This window comes from Rhamphochromis longiceps, linkage group LG11, assembly GCF_057381845.1.
Source record: "Rhamphochromis longiceps isolate RC_006_pf linkage group LG11, R_longiceps_female_GT1.1, whole genome shotgun sequence".
Classification (NCBI taxonomy): Eukaryota; Metazoa; Chordata; class Actinopteri; order Cichliformes; family Cichlidae; genus Rhamphochromis; species Rhamphochromis longiceps.
Genome location: NC_140567.1, coordinates 30,151,149 through 30,171,854, shown reverse-complemented (window position 1 = coordinate 30,171,854; position 20,706 = coordinate 30,151,149). Strand labels below are relative to the sequence as shown.

The window sequence follows — 20,706 nt, the reverse complement described above, 5'->3', positions numbered from 1 at the left end:
AGTAAAATTGCTAAGAAAATTAATTCAAAACAAGAGAGAGGGAGATGGAGGATTTATAATATTTAGAGGGAAAACATCCATCACCTTAATCCAGTACTGCATGGCACAGATAAAGAGGACTAGGTCTACAGAGTTAAACAAAATATTTCACGAACCAGAGAGAAAAGCTTTTGTCAGGAAAAGTCATTGCCAAGATTCACAAGAGATATAAAAATGCTCATGGGAACGAATGAATTTGCCAGGAAGAAATCAAGGTGACAAGAGTAAGGTGGAAACTGCTATTTAACAAAGTCCACCTGTCAAATTTGAAGGTTTAAAAGCAGCCAATTCTTCCTGCTGTCTCACAGACAGCCTTTCAGTGAAATATGACAAATTTTCAGTCGACACCACTTGCTACCGTAAATTTCACCGCTTCGAGACCTGAACGGATTTGACCTTGCAACTCTTTCTTTCACAAGAAACAAATAAGTTCCTGCAACAAAGTTGTTGCAAGCGTCCCTGCGATGCTTCACACTTGGTAGTATGTGTGCGACTGCACCTTAGACAAGAACTGTACGAGAAGACAATCCAATAGTTGGCCACTTTAAAAACAAAAAAACGCATCCTTGCTGAGAATCCAAACCTTTTCATCTTTCCTGCAGTGTCTCTCCCTATAACCACCACTCCTTCACCCGTTTCTCATGCACATAGCATCTTTCTAATCCCCTTGACTGAGAGAGCAGAAGACCCAGTGGCTCCAGGGCACAAAACAGGAGGAGAAGTAAATTAGAGAGGAGAGAGGACTAGAGATCACAGAAGGAATGAAAAGGAAGAGTGCCTCTCGAGCTGCAAACACAAGTGAAGGCAGAGAAAGAAATGAGAGCAGCTCAGTGCAGAGACAGTTTGATTAATAAAAAGAAAAGAGAGCAAAGTTTTTAATTAAAAATCGTTTTTTTTTTTATTTAGACAAAATAATTAGGTATTACAAGGAAAAAGAAGTTTGAGACAGAGAACTGAACAAGCCACTTTGGCCAAGCAGCAAAGGAGATGTTAAGCTGGACACTTGCACTTGAATTAATGAGAATCTTAAAAAGGATGCTAACACTGATGTCTGTTTTATGTCCTCAGCCTGTGCTTCTTCTACAAACACGAATAAAACCAAAACTCATTTATCAAGACAAAGAAATTTATAATGTTATCCCTTTTTAAATAAATCAAATAAAACAAAGAACAAAAATGTTCAGTTTCTTCTTTTTTTCCATGGCTGTAACCTTCCATAACTGACATCTTTCACCTGACTTTGGGTCATTTTCATAATAGTCTTCCCACTTACACAAATGGTGTATTATCAGTGCTGCTGGCTGTCAGGACAGGGTGGTAACTCATTTCCAGACAGTGCCTGAGGTAGCCGAAGCGAGCAGCAACAAACTGCAGCACAGGAAGTGAGAAATTCAAAAGACCTGAGCCAGAGTGTGTGCTTCATTCGCAAAGCCCAAGAGACTCAGCAGCACATGGATGATGAAGATGATGGTGGAGATGATGAAATTGGTTCCTGGCCAAGCTGGGGCTAACGACCCTCGAGAGCACAATCTAAAAATAAACCTATACTTAATCCTAACAATAACCCCAAGAAAGAAACACTATGTAGTGGACAGTCTGCAGCGCTTGGCCGAAAGTTGAAAACATTTGCAGAGAAAACTGCTTGAGGTGGAGAAATTATATGTATATCAAATATGAAGTCCAATATAAAGGCATCGATAATAACAAACAGTTGACTTATTGCTCTTTGAAAGTGTAGCTGTTTATCTGAAACGGAAAATGTGTTTATGGCTTTCCCTGCTGCTCCTTCATCAGGATGAGGGTGTGAGTGCGGCCGCACGCTGCATACAGTGTATAGTTCAGGGGACGACGGTGTAGGGCTGATAGGGCAGCATCTTTTGTCGTGCACTGATTGCATAAATCCATTCCGGTTTGACAAAATTCAGATTGGTGTTCTCCATCAGCGCCTGCGAGGAAGTCAGAGCAAAAGCAAGAAGCGCAGTCATGTCATGTACTTGCATTACAAATGGTCAGACAGGCTGAGGTGTAAAGCCTTTAAAACCCTTCAAACTATACCTAAGCTTCAAATTCAAATGCTAAAAAAGCACGCAAATGGCTGGAAACCATAGTAACCTAAACTTGAAAGGTACTAGTCCCCACTGCTGCTGAATTTGTCCTGGGAATGCTAAAGTGGTGTATACTGGTGTATACTGTGCAAATGAAAAGGGCTCAGAACTCTGGGCTGATAACGCTTGGAGTGGAAAATTTAAAGGGTATTTCCTCTCCCTTTTTTTATTTTTAGCTGTGCACACTGTATAATAAAGCAACACTTGACACAAAGTTAAGTGAAGCAATTTCCTTTACAAAATTGTCTTGACTGTGGGAGTAAAAGATAAAAAGCTTACACACATGGGTACACCGAATATTAAATCTTTTTAAGCCCCTGTTAGACATGTTTATTTGGTTGTGGCTGCTTATTTTCAAAGAAAAAGAGAAAAGAGGGTACGACTCACGTCTTCAAAGGAGTCGTGCCACCCTTCACTGGTCACCACGAACTGCACCTTCTCTGTCATATAGTCCTCGATCACTCTGTAGCAAAGACAGGCACATAAATTACAATTATAATTGCACAGATTATGTCTTTTTTTTGTCCATTGGGAATAACCACTGAAAGTCTTTCTTACCCATTAAAGGCAACAATGTATCGTAACAGCAGTCGTCTGTCGTTATTGGGGAATTTACCGTAGAGGAAAAAGTGCTTTCCGCTTAGGAAATCTAGAAGAGAAGACAAAGTGGGAAGCAAAAGATCAAGAAGAGTGGAACACAGTCTGTAGGAAAATTATAAGAAAAGAGGAGAAAAAATAAAGAAAGCAAAACACAAGCAGCCAGAAGCTGGATGGGAACTAATTGATGCATACCTGGGAGCTCGGGGATGGGATGATCCTCTTCAGCTTCAGCGTCAGTGTTTTCATCCGTCGACCCCCCGTAAGGATCCTCGTCCTTCACCACCGTTCCTTCTGTTGCTGCTTTCTTCTGTTTTCTCCCCTCTTCCACCCTTTCACAAGGACAAACCTTTTTATCCTACATGTTAACAAGCCTGCTCTCAAAAGATGGTTTTTTTCTTGGTATTGTGTGGCCACATTCTAGCAGGGGCCACAGCTCTGCTGTCTTTTTTACACATTTAATGAATCTTTTCATTATTTTCGCTCAGGGAATCCAGGGAATCTCGCTAAGGGATCAGCTAAAGACCATGGAGAAATTTTAAAAAGGATATAATGTTGTTTTAACTGTGCATTTAGGACTAAATGTAACAAGTAAGATATACATATTATATATAACATCAGCAATATAGTCATAAAGTCAATATAGATTTAGTCATGACAACACTATAGGCTACTTTAGTACAGCAGTATCTCTTTTAAAGGCTAATGTGCCCAAAAGCTGTTTATTAAAGAGCCAAGAATTTTATGTCTTCTCCCATAAACATCTTGAGGGAGCAGATAGACTATTTTATTCAATAGAGTGTCTTTGCAGGAGTTCATTTAATCTGCTGAATGGTGCTGGAAAAGTAGCATAAAGTGCGTTTTTACATTACATCATATGTTTTTACTGCAATGTCTGCAAAAACGATGCTGATTACGGCAGTAATGCTGAAGGAAAATAGTAAAATGCAGCTCATTGTGACCTAAAAGACAATGAAATGCTCTGGAAACAGCAGGAGTCGCTGGGAAAAACTGGCTCGGTGCGAAAGAAAACATGTTCTTCTAAAATTATTAATCAGAATAAGACTAGAGCACCCTAACAATCAAATAAGAATTAGTTATCGAAGAATGAGCATTACAAACAGCAGAATCAAAATGATTTGTCCTGTTTACCTCTGCAGCTCATCCTCTGTGTCCACTGCAGATTCATCATCATCGCCTCCTGGGAGAATGAGACATTTTTTTTTTAAGTGTGATTAAACTCACCAGGTTTGCCTGAAAATGTTGGTAACGAGTTTTGTATTTAACACAATTTTCCCTTCACTGAGTTCACCGACAACACAAAATACTGTGACCGCTCTATGACCCTAATCTTAAACTAATGAAAAGATTTAAATTCTGGTCACCTGGAGATTGAGATTGTTATGCTGCCATTATGTTTTCTACAATTCTCATCGAGCACAGATGGGAGCGAAAAAACACACCAGGCGAATCTGCTTTTTAATGAGTACCCGAGAACCAAATTAAAGGTGAGACCAGCCGAGCCATTTCTGCCAAAAACACCTTGACAGCATCAATTTTTCAGTTCTCTTGCACCCCGCTGGAACGATGAAGTGCCATTCTTCCAAAAGATATTTTCTCATTTGGTGTTTGGTGATGACTGGGTGGAAAGCCGTCTAACACTCACAAAAGCCACAGCATGCGATTTTCATCATTTTTAGCCATTTATCGACTCTCTGTGCCACCGCAGAATAAAGGTCATCTGAGAACAAATCTGTGAGGTTAAGTGGACCAAGTGACGCCCCCCCGCCCGACAGCACAAGCCATCAGATCAGGTTTTTCCTTTAATTTGCACATTAGAGTTTGAGTAGATGTCACCTTGCTTGCAACATCTGCCACCACCGTAAAATCCTGTGTTGTTGACGGGAAAAAGAGAAGGTGGTCTAATTAAAAAGCCGTCTGTCGTCATGTATGTGTTTGGTGGGTCAGCCCTTGCTGTCTGTCCTCTCTGATGCACCTCAACACTTTATTTCTGGCTCTCGTATTAACATAGAAATGAGATTCATGCTCAAGTCCCTTTATGGTGATTACATTTTACCCCTGTTCTTTTTTTCCCCCCCACCTCAAATTGCATCTACAGTAAGTATGTTGTTCCTGTTCTTTTTATTTGTTTATTTATTTATTTTTTAAAATGGCAGTGCTGCCATCTCATCCATTTCCAAGTGCTTTATAAAGGCTGTCCCTTTTGTCTGATCCCTGGGCTCTCAAATTGTCCCCTGGCCTCCTCTCTATCCATTCTGTCCTCTTCAGCTCACGTGCGACCCTCTTCTCCATCTCTAGTTATTTGAGCTAACAGAGTGAATAATTTTCCATGAGTCTCAGCCATTTACGCTCAGCTCCCGGATCTTTTCAGTGCAGATATACAAATGAAGGTTTACTTGTTTATTCATTAAAATGAATTTAATTAACAAGTATGCTTTAAATTTAGGGTTCCAGACCTTTAGGTTTGTAGTTTCCTTCACTGTGGTTGATTCTCACAGAGCAGTTTCTTGGCACAAATAAACCTGTCAGAGGTCTCAGTAAGACCTCTGACGGCTGTAAATAATATTACCCGATAAGCAGACTCAAAGATACACTGACACAGGTCTGTGCATGACGGTCTAATGTTGGAAGAGAGAACTTTCTTTTTCCTTTTTGCTTGTTTTTGGTTTGTGTTCCTATTACTGGCACTTGATTCAAACTGTAATTGCCTGTTTAACTTGGCTGTCATTTTTCAATTTCATCCGTTTCACCTGATCATTGAACCGACTGTCAACTTCCCATCCCCTGCCATTTCCTTCAGTCTATTTGTCTCGGGCAAACCTTGGTTCTAAGTCAGCTGAATAACATTAAAAAAATGTTTTACATTGCTTTCATTTTGTAGATGTTTCTGCAATGATGTGCTCGACTTTTATCCCTATAACAGCCTGAAAGAAAGTCAAGCCGAAATACTGATGCTGGCAGAAATGTCTCAAAGTTCAGACACATTAAAAAGCGCTTGATGCCAACCTGGTTCATCCACATCAGTGGAGCCAGCATACTCATCATCTTCCTCCTCCTTCTCTGGCGTCTTTTTGGCCGTGACTTGTTTCTCCTTCTTCTGCGGCGTCTGCAAAGCAGCAGGGAGCTTTAAACCTGACATTCGATTATATTTATAGGCTCACTTAAAAAAAACAAATTTACCTTTGTGTTCATTTCCTCTTCGCTCCCGTCGTCCACTTCCATTTCACTCTCTGAGCTCGATTCGGGTCCATCCATCAGAAACCTACAGAAAAAACAAAACAGTGTCAGGATGATTAAAGACCAAAGAGTGAAGTACCTTTCCTCAACATATCTTGTTCCCAATCAGCTCTACTTGTGCAATGACTCAAACTGCAACAATCCCTTGTCAGATGAGGGGGAGAAAAAAAACTAAATTTCAACAAGATGGTAATATCTTTTAGCTGACAGATCAACGACCTAATGTTTAAAACATTACCACAGACTGTGTATTACATACTTTGAAGTTTGCATAGTGGGAGAAATCTAGTTTTCTGCAGGACGAGGGACAGAGGGACAGAAATACAAAAACTTCTGTCCCCAAAAAACAAACAATACATTTTCCTGGGGGGTTGGCTGGTCTTTTTTTTTTCTCACCAATTACTCTCAGTCACAAGTGGATCATCTGAAGCACTCAGTGAAAACAACTTCAGTTTTCAATGAGAATTAAGGCAACCTATGTCACAAAGATAAGAGCGGGCAAAGTCATAAATCACAGAAACTACTCATTTGTTCTTTAAAATCCATTCCTGCTTTATTTGTTTTTCATTTAGTAAAACAATACAATAGTATAGTTTTTAACAATTACAGCTGTTACATTTCTAAACTCTTTTAATCAGTATTAAAAAGGTTTAGTGTAATATGATCTAATTATGCAACAGAAGAGTTGAAACTGGGAAGAAAAGCTCTTTTAGTTTTGTTCTGACCTGCTATATTACTCTACAATATGGACTGTGGAGAAATGTACTATCAAAAAATGCACTTATCATTGTGGAGCAATGAGGGAAAAGGGTTTAAATTAAATAGGGATCAATGGAGCCCTATCCCCAGCGGTCTGATGACTCCAGATTTGTCCTTTTTCGGAGTGATGGGGGGCATCAGGGTGAGGAGAGAGGTGGATGAAGTGCTGCACCCGTCATTTCTGATGCCTGCTGCACATGCCTGCAGGAGCAGTGTTATGATCTTTGGATGGTCAGGATCGGTTCAGCAAGATGTGCTAAAGTAGCTGACTAACTGACTATACTGTATGATCAGGTTTTTCCTTCAATTGATTTTATTTCTCCCCTTGAGGCATGGGTATATTCCAAGATAAAAATGTCGGGATTCAATGGGCTTAGACTGTGAAAGAGCGATTCAGGACCCATGAGACGTAATTTTCACGCACTGACTGACCACCACTGCATCCAGAGCTCAACCCCACTGAGACTGTTTGGGATGTGCTAGAAAGAATTTAAGCAGCGGTCCAACTCATCATCAATATAAGATCTTTTATGAAATATTAATGCAAGTTTGGATGAAAATAAATACTGAGAGCTGATCAAAGTGATGCCACAACATGTGCGCAATTATTTTGACCTTTGCTTTGGCTGGGCAGTGTATGATGATTAGTCTAGATCAGTGTTTCCCAACCTTTTGGAGCCACGGCACGTATTTCACATTAGAGAAATCACACGGCACACCAACAAACAAAAATATCACAAACAGAATATTGCATATTCTTTTCAAATATTTATCGATTGCTATGCTGAATTGTCTCACTTGCAGCATGATTATGTAATTTCTTCTTCGTCTTCTTCTGTTTTACTGGCAGTTGGCAACCCATTTAATTGGAGCAAGAAGTTGCACTGTCCTCTGGTGGAAGAGAATGTAATTGTTCTGCCCGTTACTCAAGCAGGTCGCTTAAAGTGCTAATCAGGTGGAACCAGATAATCTGTCACGGCACACCAACAGTGACGGGAAACACTGGTCTACATGTAAGCATATGTTGTTGCAGCGCAATAAAAAGAAATCTACATAAACATCAGCTGTGCAAGCAATAGTTTGCTCTAAAAATTAAAGAACCACGGAAACGGATCAGTGATGAAGTCCACCTTTTTTAAACTTACATGTAATTAAATATGTGGTTTCCTGTACTTTTCATACCTACAAAGAGCAAACGGAGGATTACAGGAGTCGCACCACTCTCTGCTCTTCCATCTGTGCCACATCTACTGTAGCACCAGGCGGACGACACTGCCAACTACAAGGTGAATAAGTCTTCTCACTGAAACTCCAACCTTTCAACTCTGTGGTCAACCGGACCAAACACAAAGATGCAATCATGATTTTCTCCATCTTGTTGTGAATGTTATTGTGATGCGAAATGTCATTTCTATTGGCAGGGCAAAAGCTACCAAGAAAAATCCCCTCTTGGGCAGATACCAAGCACTGCCATAGCTATAATACTGCTAAAATTACTCCCAGTCAGACTCTTAAGAACAGTTGGATTAGTCTAAATTCAAATTTCTGTTTAACAGACTGGTAAAACGAACATCTCGGGACATTTCCAAAAATTACTTCATTGTTAAAATGTTTTCTGAAAACTTTAAGAGATTGTACAGAGAATAAATAAGCTAAATGGTCCAATAAACTCCACCAAGAACACCTGTGTGTAGTGATAATGCTACTGAATGTGACATGTAGAAAAACAAGCAAGTAATGAGTAGAAAACCAGTCTTGTAGCTCTTGCACACACACACACACACGCACACACACGCACGTATAAATAGGAAGCGTCCAGTGATAACGTTTTATTTCTGCCCACCTTTTCTACATTTTCCCTCAAGCCAAATAAATTCAGATGGACTTTATTAGCTTGGAAATGTGAAGTGCAGAGAGTTGAAATGCCACAGTTATGGTGTAATCGTTTCGACACATACCACAGGGAGTTTTACTGACATATGTTTACTCGTGTTATAAAACTCAGTGTCCAGAAAATTGGATAAAGAAAAAGGACAACGTGGGCAAAAGAAACAACTGAAAAACGGCTTCTTAAGATAGCGAGAGTTGTTAAGCAGCTCGATCTGCTCAGTAATGAAAAGCTGATACGTAACTTTACGTAACACGAAAAATGCAGAAATAAATGTAAAAGAATAAACATTTTTATATTACTAACAAACATTCAATGATTTTTATGGAACACTTATTTTTAAAAGAAAGAATATGTAGCTCAAGGTTTTTTTTTTTTTAAATGAATTTATTTTTTAACCGTCCAACAAAGTACGTAAAATTCCCTCAACTATTAAAGCCATGCATAGCAAAAACATCAACTTTGATATATCACCTTGCAGTCGGGGTTTCGAAAAGCAGCGTCAAAGAATTAAGCATTCATCGCTCACAGTTTTAAAAATAACAGACATACTTTCTTTGCCATTGCTTTTAGCCCGACATTAGACTCTGTCAATATCAGCATCTTTCAATGAGGTTGTGTTATCAAACCTTTAAAGTCACAATGAATGAGGCAGAAATGCTGTTGATTTATTTTTTTTTATCTTAAAGCTTCTCGTCTGCGAGTCCTTAAATTTCTACATTTTTTTTAAATTTTGTAAATATTTTATTTTTGTTTGTTAATGGAGAAAAGTTTTTTTGATACGAAGAATATTTTTGTTAAACTAATTTTTAATAAATAAATGACCTCACTTGATGCACTTTAACGCTTTTTGCAAAACACCACGGTGCAGTGAAGTGTTTGAAAGAGCTTTGCGTTTTAAATTAATTAAAATGCAATTCTGTTGCTGTGCTGGCAGCAATATAGCAGTATTCTCCAGGTCCTCCTTCAGACGTTGCTAAAAAGCACTGATTAATTGAGAAATATATTTACTCACTGAGTTCTTTTTTGATTGGATGCTATGGATCTAAATATGCACCTTCTCCTCTCCTCCTGCGCCTGGATTCTCACTGATTGGATAATGAATGTGCAGAAAGCATTTCTTGGGTGCTTAGCTGATGTCACAGGCTCATTAACACATACATGACATGATCCGCATGCATGTCAGGAAACGGTGAAGGTGAGCATTCGCCTTCAGACGCTCGGTGTTTGCGTGCACATTGGGAGCAACAGTTTGAGTGCGAGTGTGCGTATTTGTTTGGGTACTTGTCATCATCAAAGTAAGTGGTCCCTTTAATTACCCATAGCAGATGCAGCTTTTAAATAAAAGATACATCAAAGCCGCACACTCCACAGGCTGCACAATAGCGGAGCTGGGCAGGGGAATGGATTATTCTGACAACGGGAGAGGGGGAAGCAGACTGGGGGCGAGAGATCTTCTCTACTATCACAAATTGATACAGAAAGGGGAGCGTTAGGGCGAATGACGACACAGGCTGCAGTCAACTTTTCATTTGAATTTACTTTTTGAGAATCGTTAAATAAAGATCGGATTTTTCCACGTTGTGCCCTTCAGCAGGATTTTATTTTAAAAAGCTTTCCTCAATCTCTCACATTCTTCGCGTGCCTCATATGCAGACTGTAGCTGTCTAGAGAAATCTCATCACACTGCAACTCTGGCCACTTTCATTTACAGCTTTGAAGTTCGACATGAAAAATATCAGATTTCAGCGCACCTGTTTTATCTACGAGGTATGCCCTGCCGCATCGCCGCAACGATCTCTGAGAACTGACAGTCACACCTACCGATAGTCACGCCTAATTATAAGCAAAGGAGGGCTCATTAATTACATCTGAGACATTCCCGAGTGCATTCCTGGGATGCAGACAGAGCCGAAATGTGACGCTTCTTTTCCATTATGGAGTCATTTCATTACATCGTTACTTATATATTGTTATAACATAAATGTAATTATGAAAACTCTCACGGTGTTACAAACGAGGTTTGATGCAAACATAATAAGGTCATTAGTGAGGTGACATTTTCAGTTTTAATGATGAAAACGTTAAACGAGGAGCTCACTGTGTAAATGTGCACTGGCATTCATGCACAGTGTAAAAACAGGCAATGAATGTGAATCTTTGATTTAGAGTATCTGCAAGGTTTGAATGATTAGGAGGTGCTGACGACTATCATCAATCACCATGCAGATCCACAATTATTCAAGTACAAGATACGTTTTTAAATCATTGATTGATGCTTCCTGGGACAGAACCCTGAACACCCTTCACTTGATGTCATTACTTACCAAAGTAATGACATCAAGGATGTTGCATCTGGATGTTGCAGCAGCAGTCATCTAGTCCTGATTTTGTGGAACAAAAAATCAGCCAAAGAAAAAGTACTATCAAATGATGACTTTTCTAAAAATCCTCCGGTCAACTAAACATGAAATTTAACTTTGACTACATCGAACAGTAGCGAACCACATCACATCTTATTTTATCTTCAGCCATGCAATCCTTCCTGTTTGTGATGTTATTTTCTGAAAAAGTCTGGACAGCTCAGAGAAAATTATTTCGAATACGACATGCTTCACAATTATTGGATTTTCTTAGTTTTTATTATCATGTAAGTAGTTAGCTGAAAACGCGGGTAACCAAGCAGGCTGCTTAAAGCACATTGGTGAATGTTAACACAGCAGGCAGCGGTAGGTGAAACCCTCGTAAAGCCTGATGCAGAAGCAGACAGCATATGAGGAAATAATCTGAGAAGTCTTCAACAGTTTGTTTCGTCCCCACTGCTTGTTATTTGGTGGTGAGTCTCATATTGTGTACGAGGAGTTAGACACAGATAAACGTAGGCCATTAAGAGTAGTCATCCGTCTTTGTCAACCATAAAGTGTGTAGATAAACTCAGGCTGCAGTAAAGCGGCTACAGAAAGGGAAGGGGGTCGGAAGTGTCTCTCTTACTATAACTGTACTGCCACTGGGTTGTTTAGGATATTATCACATGTCTGATATTGATGCGATATCTGGCACTGTGCACCCTAGACAAGTCCCAAGTCTGCTGCAGAGCAAACACACAGAAAACTTCACTCTCACATTCACACATCTGGCCAGTTTGGAACTGCCATTAAACCTAACATGCATGTCTTTGGCCTGAGAAAGGAAGCCAGAGCACCCGAACAGAACATGCAAACGCTGCACACCGAACCCCAAATCCTAATCCTTAGACAGCCGGTGGATTCAAACCCAGTACCTTCTTTTTACAATATCAACTCTCGCGGCCCGGTACCGGTCCTTGGCCCGGGGGTTGGGGACCATTGCTATAGGGTATGAGTAATAGGTGTTTTTACATATATTCTGTCTTCTTGACTACATTCAAGATAAGACCCTTTAAAAAGGCAGAACAGTTCAGTAAATTCACACAAAAAAAGCAGCAATGGAGTACAATATTTAATATTGGGCTCTCAGAAACCACTAGCCCCACCTGCCCATTGTTTTTAGTATAGTAACATTATTACTATACAACACAGGGATGAAGCTGATTCATTAGCAAGATGTACACAAAACTACTTACAAATAACAGTGATTAAAATTAGTACAGCTTATAGAATACCAGGTTTCATATACTCACATATGCCTGAGCTTAATGAACCTTGCATGGCTCGACTTCGAACCAGAGGCAATCACTGCCAACAAAACAAGTATGAAAGGACTCCTTATATTATAGGGCCCAGCTACATAAAGTAAATTGCAGTCCTATCCCAATTAATTTGGGCCATCCACTGCCTGAGATGAGCATCCAGCTCTACATTATTCAGCACACACAGATTTGTGTGGAGCGATGACAGAAGGATCTTGATGCTGCTAAAGTTTCCCCTATAATGAGCCCTATAATTAGATAGCTGCTGGAGTTGGGTGGGTTGAATTTGTGATCACAGCAGAGATCATCTGCTCAAGGTTATAATGTTCTCTGCAGCAAGCGGCAAACACTGCTGTGAGGGGTGTATGTTGGGATGATTTAATCAATGAGAGTGTTTTGCATAGACCGTGTGATGTAGAGATGCCGACGTGGCCTTAATCAGATGCGGATTCAAATGTTGGACACATGTTCCAGGTTATAACCCGGCTGTCACTGAGTGGAAGTGCCCTTTTAAAGTTCCTGTAGTCAAGCTTGAGCCACTGTCTGTTATTAAAGTAAAATCATTTCTTCTGCATTTCCCACTCACCTTTTGTAGGAGATTTTCTGCTTCCTCTTGTGGCAATCCAGCACCCAATCCTTGCGTACGATGATTCCACCCGCTGATTTCACCTGGCTGTACTTGGGGGTGTTAGCGAAGGCACAGCTGCAGATTAATGGGCCGAAAGAGATGCACGGACACACAGAGACACGTATGGTTACATCAGTAAAGAGACGCTAACAAGGGCAGGCTGCTCTGACAGCAGAGATCAAGATGCAATCAAACTGAATTACTGCGAGTGCTGACAGGACTTTTACACAAAACTCTGATCTTTTTCAAAGATGATAATCGAAATCACACACACACACAAAAACCCATCTGAAACAATTACAACACAGATCTCTTGCAAGGCACGTTTGAAATTTTGTTGAAAGATAACGTGATCTCGTTATTTACCGTGATTATTTTCAGAGATCATTATGATATTTCAGTTTGAACGTCTCACACAACATTCAATTTTAAAACTATTTATAAAAAGCATAGCTTGAAAACGTTTTCCTTCTGCTTATCTCCCTTCATTTTTATCATGTGCCAACTTTCTGCAGTTTCACCACATATTGATCTTTTGCCTTATCTGCAGCTCTTTTGCATTTGCTCATTTATCTCCGCGCATTCTCTTGGTGAATCTTATATTTGTGAGCTGTCCTTGACACCAAAGGACGGCAGTAAACAATGTCCTTAACAGCTTGAGCTGATGTGGTAAAATAAAAGCCATATTTTAGTAGAACTGATGTTGTGTTGGTGGTGTCAACTAAACCCAACAACACTGTAAATAAAGTGACATTATATTTTTGCACGAGGTTATGAAAAAACACCCCAAATGTCCTTCGGAACAGTAGGTACTATAAATTTTTACTGTTCTAAAATCGTAAAAAATAGCAGAGAAAACTGATATAACTTTAATGTCTGTCCATAAAGCATAAGACTAGAGGATAGAGCCTGCAGCTGTTAGCCCACCACAAAGACAGAAATGCCAATAAGTAATTCAGAAGTTTGGATAAGCAGGTTTTGTTAACCTTGAACAGTACCAGACTCCCCGTTTCCCACTTTTTGCTAATACACTAACCACCCGCAGGCTTTAGCTCCCAATTCACTGAGCAGACACGACAATGGAATAAATCTTTTCATCTAAAGTCAGTAGTATTAAATTCAGGGATGAATTAAAGTTATGAATGCTAGATTATGCCAATTCATTCCTTTCAGCAACTTACATAAGATGTGTGGCGTCAGGCGTCCAATCGGGTCGATACTTGGCTCCCATTTCCAGCGCTTTTTCCCTCAGCTCCCCTCGGAAGGGGTTCTGAAATCCACTGAGGACAAACACCACCCCCTCCATGAGCCGGGTGAATGGGACCTGCTGCTCTTTCTGGGATTTGGCCTTCTGTTTAGTTTTAGGCTCAGGTTTAGACTCACTCTCCCTCTTCCTGTCAGCAGCCTTCTGAACTGGTGATGCTGTAGAGATTATTAGAAAACTCAAGGAAAGTTCTCCACATGAATAAATAATGCAAAGATTCCGAGACTGTGTTACCTTTGGCCGTGCTTGGGCTGGGTGTACTGACTGAACTCGGCTTGTGTTTGGGGGTTGCGGCTTTACCCTCAGGTGAACCAGATGGACTTTTTTTCTTCGAGGGAGGAGGGCCGGGAGCAGATTGTCGCTCTTTGCTGAATTCAAATTTCCTTTTTGCTGGTGGCTAGAGGTGAAAATTCAGAGTTGAAATTGCTATTTCATGCCTGAAGTCCGCGAACACCTGGTACCAGTTTATATTATTACTGTAGTCTATAGATAAAATCAATGAAGTCATGGGGAAAGCAAAAGAATTATCAAAGGATCTGTGGGAGAACATAGTGGAACTTTATATATAAAGGAATAGAGAATCAGCACTGTTCAAATTCTATTTAAGAAGTGGAAAATGAGGGATTATGTTGAAACCAAGCCACGTTTAGAAGACCATCAAAATAAAATAAAAAAAAAATAAATACAAAAAAAAAAAATCAGCCACAACTGCACAGAAAATTTTTTGGGATACAAACAAATGGGTAAAAAAAAAAAAAGGGCAACATGGTCAAATCACCAGAAGAACAACATTGCTGTACCCATGTCACAAAGCAGATGCTTACATTGTGCCTAACAGTAGAGACAGAAACTTTGGTTTCTGAACTGAAGGAAGAGTTGTAGACATCAGCCCAGAAGCTGTGCATAGGACGCACTTGGACATTCCAGCTTGACAATGAAATCAAAACAAAACAGAAAAATGATCCAAAGAAACAATCATAAATTTTGCCAGGATTTGTAAACTTACATGCACAACTGTATCTAACTGGGGTAGCTTTCAGCTGGCTTTACTATGCACAGGCATGTATTTGTGCAGCTCATCGCAGCAGGTGGCTTTTATTCAATTTTCCTTTCAAAAGCCAAAGTGACATGCGGCTGTCACTTCCACGTGTCTGAGCCCCTCCTACTTTCCTTCTCAAGGTGTCCTCAAGCAAAATAACAATGGTGCATTTTCATGTGTGCCATGTACACATGGAAAAAAAAATACACAATGTATTTTAGGCTTTCTTGAAGGTGAAGGTAAAAAGTATAAAAAAAATTACAAGTATCAAATTTATTTCACAACAGTTTCCTATTTTTCAACCATATAGTTTTGTCATGATAATAAACCAGGGAGCACACGTGTATTTCTCTTTCAGTCAAGCTACCTTAGCCTAATGTTACTCCAGTTTAAATACGTGCATTTACAAAAAAGTTCATATCAATGCCCACTATGAGGTAAAGTCAGTTTCAAGTATTCTGCCATTGTTGCTATTGACACCCCACAGGCTGTTCAGAGTTTGAAATTGAAGTTTTTTTAAGGCTCCCTGAAAGTTTAAAATACTGATGTGCTGGTACTGGCTCATTACCTTCTAATATTTAATGTTAAGGGGAAAGAAAGAAGAAAGTCTTTGTTTTGGGGTCTCGGCCTTACACTGAAACATGTGCATATTCAGACCCTTTAATTGTGATTCTGGGAACTTAATCACTTCTGTCACCAGCTGCTTCTCGCACACTAAACAACAAGGGAATTACATCACACACAGGTTCTTAAAGGGGAATGGCTGTGCCGGTAACAAGAGGTACCCTCCATCTCAGATTTAAATTTCCTTATCAATGAACCATGAGGACTGTGCATGTGGGAAAATAACTCAATGAAACCAGGATCTTCAACCGATGCAGTTCTGTGAAAAGAGGTGCTCAGTAACAATGATTCCAACCTTGACCTATTTTTACTTCAGTTATTAGATCAAAAGCTTTGATGGAAGTGAAACTCTTAAGATTAAGAAGCTGCCACAGGCAGCATTAACCTGGTATGTTTTTCATTCTCATCGAAGCTCTCAAAGAAAAACTGTGTGAGCATGGGGACAACATGTAAACCCCATGCAGTGATCTTTCTGGGTTTGAAACCAGAACCCTCTTACTGTAAGGCAACAGTGCTAACCACTGAGCCACCATGCTACAGTATCACATGATACCACAGATCCCAAACTAAAACAAACTATCCACTTTCATGTGGTCTAAATATAGAGAAAATCCTCCTGCCCATTAAGTGGAGGGCGGGGGTGTTTACTACCTGTGGTGAGGCAGAGGTGGAAGACGAGGCCTGGCCTGATGAGTGGGAGCTGCCGCTTGCTTGCAGAGCAGCAGCAGCGTAGCTTATCTTCTCACTCTGAGGAGACGCTACAGAGAGAGGTGCAGAGAGCAGGTTAAGAAAGAAAGCAGCCTGATCATAAAGAATGTCTTTGAAATCACTTCTTTTAAAACTAATTAGTGCTCTGTTGAGTTTTTATTATTTAACAAAATTACAGTTTTATTATTACAGTGAACATAAAGAATTTAACTGGCCTCCAGCAGCTGGTAAACTCAAATAATTGGATTTACCTTTGAGTGAAGTGCTCGACTTTGTTGCGTTCTCCCGACTGAAGAAGAGACTGCCAGGTTGAAGGCTGGGCCCGGATGCAGGAGACTCATCCTTCACCCTGAACTGTCCCAGCTTTGTCAGTTTCTGACAGGACAGAAGAAGGAAGACTTCAGAGGCAATAAGGAAGATAGAGAGATGGAAGTGCATTTCCCCTAATACAGCAAAAAGGCTGTAACATGACAAATGAGTCCATGAGTAAGAAAGTAGATTAATATCCAGGAAGTGCTAAAACAAAAGCGTCAGGCGTTTATGCTGAATTCCCACTACAGCATAAACGAAAGTAAAAAAACATAAATCAAGTAAAAATTCCTGTTCAAGTAAAAGAGTACCTCACCAAGCACATTTTGAATTTTACTATAACAAAGTCGCACAGATTATTAACTTGGAGTGTGATTGAAAACATTTAAAAGATGTTTTAAATCACTGAAAAGACAGAATTGGCGAATGAACCTCAACACTTCAACAGTTGTCACCATTCGTCATCATCAGTTGCTAAAAGAAAAACAGATGTGATGAGAAGGGCAGCGTGTCACAGTGGAGTTTCATACCACAGCTACATTTTGAAATATAGTATGACCAGACTAACATTTTAGTTAATATGATCCAAAAACGAGTCAGCGAGCCCATACAATTGGAAAGTGTGAGGTTGAGACAGAGAAAGCTGTTATTGTAGCCGTCTGTAGGCCTGGAAAAATTCCATTTCAAGGCACGTCAGAATTTTTTCCAATCCAAAAACTTTGTTCATATTTTTTACTTTCTATTAGTGTAATAGAATATTAGGCTTTGTAAAGGCTAAAGTACAGTAGCTTGTCTGTGCATTGATGACCCCATCACGTCTTATCCTTCCTTGAACGACTTTTGATAGATACTGACCCCTGCAGAGTGGGAACACCCCAGAGGAGATGCAGGTTTGGAGATGTACCATCACAATCTGGACTATGTCAAACATTTTGCTTGCCCATTTTTCCTCCTTCTAACACATCAACTTTGAGGGTAAAATGTTCACTTGCTCCCAAATACATCCAACCCACTAACAGTTGCCAAGATGAAGAGATAATTGGTCTTATTCACGTCACCTATCAGAGGGCATACTGTTTTTCCTGATTGGTGTGCATGGTCTCAGTGGAGTACTTACTGGGGAGGAAGTTGGAGGAGGATCGTTTTTGTCAGGTGGCGAATGAAACTTAACAAAGGCAAGCCCATATGCAATATTCTATAAAGAGCAAAGACAGATTCACATTATATTTCCATCAAAGAGACACAATTCAAACTTCAAACGGTGCCTCAACAACAGGATACCTGAGACAAAGGATCTGGAAAGATCATCTCAGCGCTTATATTTCATTGCTTAATAAAAAGTTACCGTAACTGGAAAACCACGCTGCACTGCAATTACGTTGCTTTCATTTGACACTATAGAACAGGTCCTGTTGCACTGCTGTATTCAGACACTGTCATCATTCCATAAACGGCTTCAGTCTTAATAATAGATATATTTGCTAATTACAAAGGGCTTGTCAATTTACACATCAAACACTCTTAGACACTTACCTTGCTGTATGGCTGGCTACACACAATTTTCACTCTGTCCCACTTCTCCTGAGCTGTGCTCTTTTGCAGCTGGTTGGGCCCAAAGAAACGCACACGGTTCATGTTGGTGCCACTGCGGCTCTCCGTGGGCGACATGAAGGAAGACATAACCAGGAGAACCTAAAAGAGTGAGATTAAAATCAGACTGGATAAAATGAAGTCATTACAGCATTCAGGAAGTGCGATTATTATTATTTGTAAGAATACCTCATAGTCTTGATCTCTGACAGCTGAAGAATTCCCCACCAACACCTCAATGAAAGCTGAACCTTCATTTCCAATATCAATGCTGTGCACCTGCTCTTCCTTTTCAAACTGAGGGAGAAAAGTAAAAGTTGCATGGTAATACTTCCCAAGGAAGCACAGGATACACTTCCAAAAGAGATTCTTAATCTCAAGAGCTGCGGTTAAATAAAGCTTGAAAAAAAAACTATTCTAAGGCCGAAAGTAAAGCAAGAGAAGAATCAACACACTATTAATTAATCGAATTATTCTAAAACCACGTGGTGCTGCATTCAGCCGTCTGATCTCTGCACAATAAAGACAAATTCAGCTTTTTCTAGATAAATGCAAATATCACCAAATTTGTCTGTATGGTAAGAAAGACATGATTAATAACAAATGAAATGTTAAAAGTACCTGGATGTATCAGTATACAATTTTATTTGGTGATGTACCAGATAAACACATTATTTAGAGCAACTCAAAGCATAACTTTAAATATATTTGATCATCATTATCTAATAACAGTAGCAATAACTTTATTTAATAGCACCTTTCAAAACAAAATTACAGACTGCTTCAATTCAGTTTGATTTATACAGCACAAAATCACAACAACAGTCACCTCAAGGTGTTTTATATTGTAAGGTAGATCCTTCAATAATACATACAAAGAGAAACCCAACAATCATATGACCCCCTATGAGCAAGCGCTTTAGTGACAGTGGGAAGGAAAAACTCCCTTTTAACAGGAAGAAACCTCCAGCAGCCATCTGCCGCCCCTCACAGGGCAAGATTGGAAAAAAGCTAATATAAATGATTACTTGGAGAAAGTGATTAGTTCTCAGTCGTGATTGTGAGTCGTGATTGTGAGATTGGCAGCAGAGACAGCGGATCTCAGGTTATGACCAGGGACGGTAACACAACGTCTGAAATTCACTTTATAATTATAATTTGCGTGTAAACTTCTTCTAGTGTAAAGAAAGCAAATACAAAAAGTTTGTTTGAATTCAATAGATTGTATGATTCTCCCAAAGTTACATGTGTGTAATTTGGTGTTTATGTAATATATGTAAGTATCTGCCATCTAACTAATCTAATCAACGACACCTCACATGTTATTGAATTAGTTTGGTGTCACTTGAACACACAAAAACAACAACAAAACAAACAAACCTGGAGAATGACTGATATCTGCTTCTCCCCGGGTCTGGCTGCTTTCCACTTTCTGTACGTGTCAGAGCTCAGGAGGTTGTCTGCCCTGTGCGTCTGTTTTTGTAACACAACACATGTGAGTATGAAGCAGCCTCACAGCTCAGCTTTCTTCATACAAATCTCACAAAAGCAATACATCATGTTGCACTTACAGAGTCCTCGGTGCTGCACGACACGACGTGCTTGAGTTTGATTTCTGGCATTTCGTTGTTGTTACTGATGATCGTCAGGCTTAAAGCTGATCGATTCACTGATCAGTCACATAAACCAAACGGGCGCGTGCCTCCCCACGAAGCGATCGCAAACGGCTAACAAGTCATATGACACATCCAGTTTCTCTCCACTGGAAGTGATTTAATCCTGAAAGTTTAATTTCTTATTGGTCAGATAAACCGATGACTAACATGTTAGCATGCTAACAAACAATAGGCAACTCTCACTAATGATTTTGGTGACTTTAGCACACCTAAAGGGCTGTTCCGCGTAATCTGTTCACAGCGTTATAGGCATGGCATATATCCGTTACTCTGCTGTTACAGAAAATTCATACCACAGATTTTGATTATGAGTTAAATGTGCGTGAAGGTGCACACATTTTCCCACCAAAAGCCTGTAAACGCCAGGATATGACGTACCTTCCGACTAACGACTTTTCTATCCAATCAGAGCTTTATTTTCTTCTTCTATGATTGAATTGTTGTGTCACTGAGGTTTATATTGCCACCAGTCGGTCACCATGTGAAGAGGCATTCAAAGAGAGCACTTATTCTTGAAATCTTTTCCGATCCTGCGCAGTTTGTCTCTTTTGTGAC

The 20,706-nt window shown here is 39.8% G+C and overlaps 1 protein-coding gene across 1 annotated transcript; it reads right to left on the bottom strand.

The window, feature by feature from the left end:
• Positions 1–1,838: 1,838 nt before the first annotated feature.
• On the bottom strand, positions 1,839–20,532 carry xrcc1 (X-ray repair complementing 1). Its single transcript, XM_085423586.1, has 17 exons — positions 20,047–20,532; positions 19,856–19,948; positions 18,665–18,772; positions 18,419–18,577; positions 18,003–18,080; positions 16,828–16,951; positions 16,520–16,626; positions 14,440–14,602; positions 14,123–14,363; positions 12,900–13,016; positions 5,943–6,024; positions 5,769–5,868; positions 3,894–3,942; positions 2,937–3,073; positions 2,703–2,793; positions 2,532–2,607; positions 1,839–1,985 (listed from the first exon to the last, which is right to left on the bottom strand). The coding sequence occupies exons 1-17, from the start codon at positions 20,095–20,097 to the stop codon at positions 1,878–1,880; spliced, it is 1,884 nt and encodes a 627-aa protein (XP_085279712.1). The 5' UTR covers positions 20,098–20,532; the 3' UTR covers positions 1,839–1,877.
• Between the last annotated feature and the right edge of the window lie 174 nt (positions 20,533–20,706).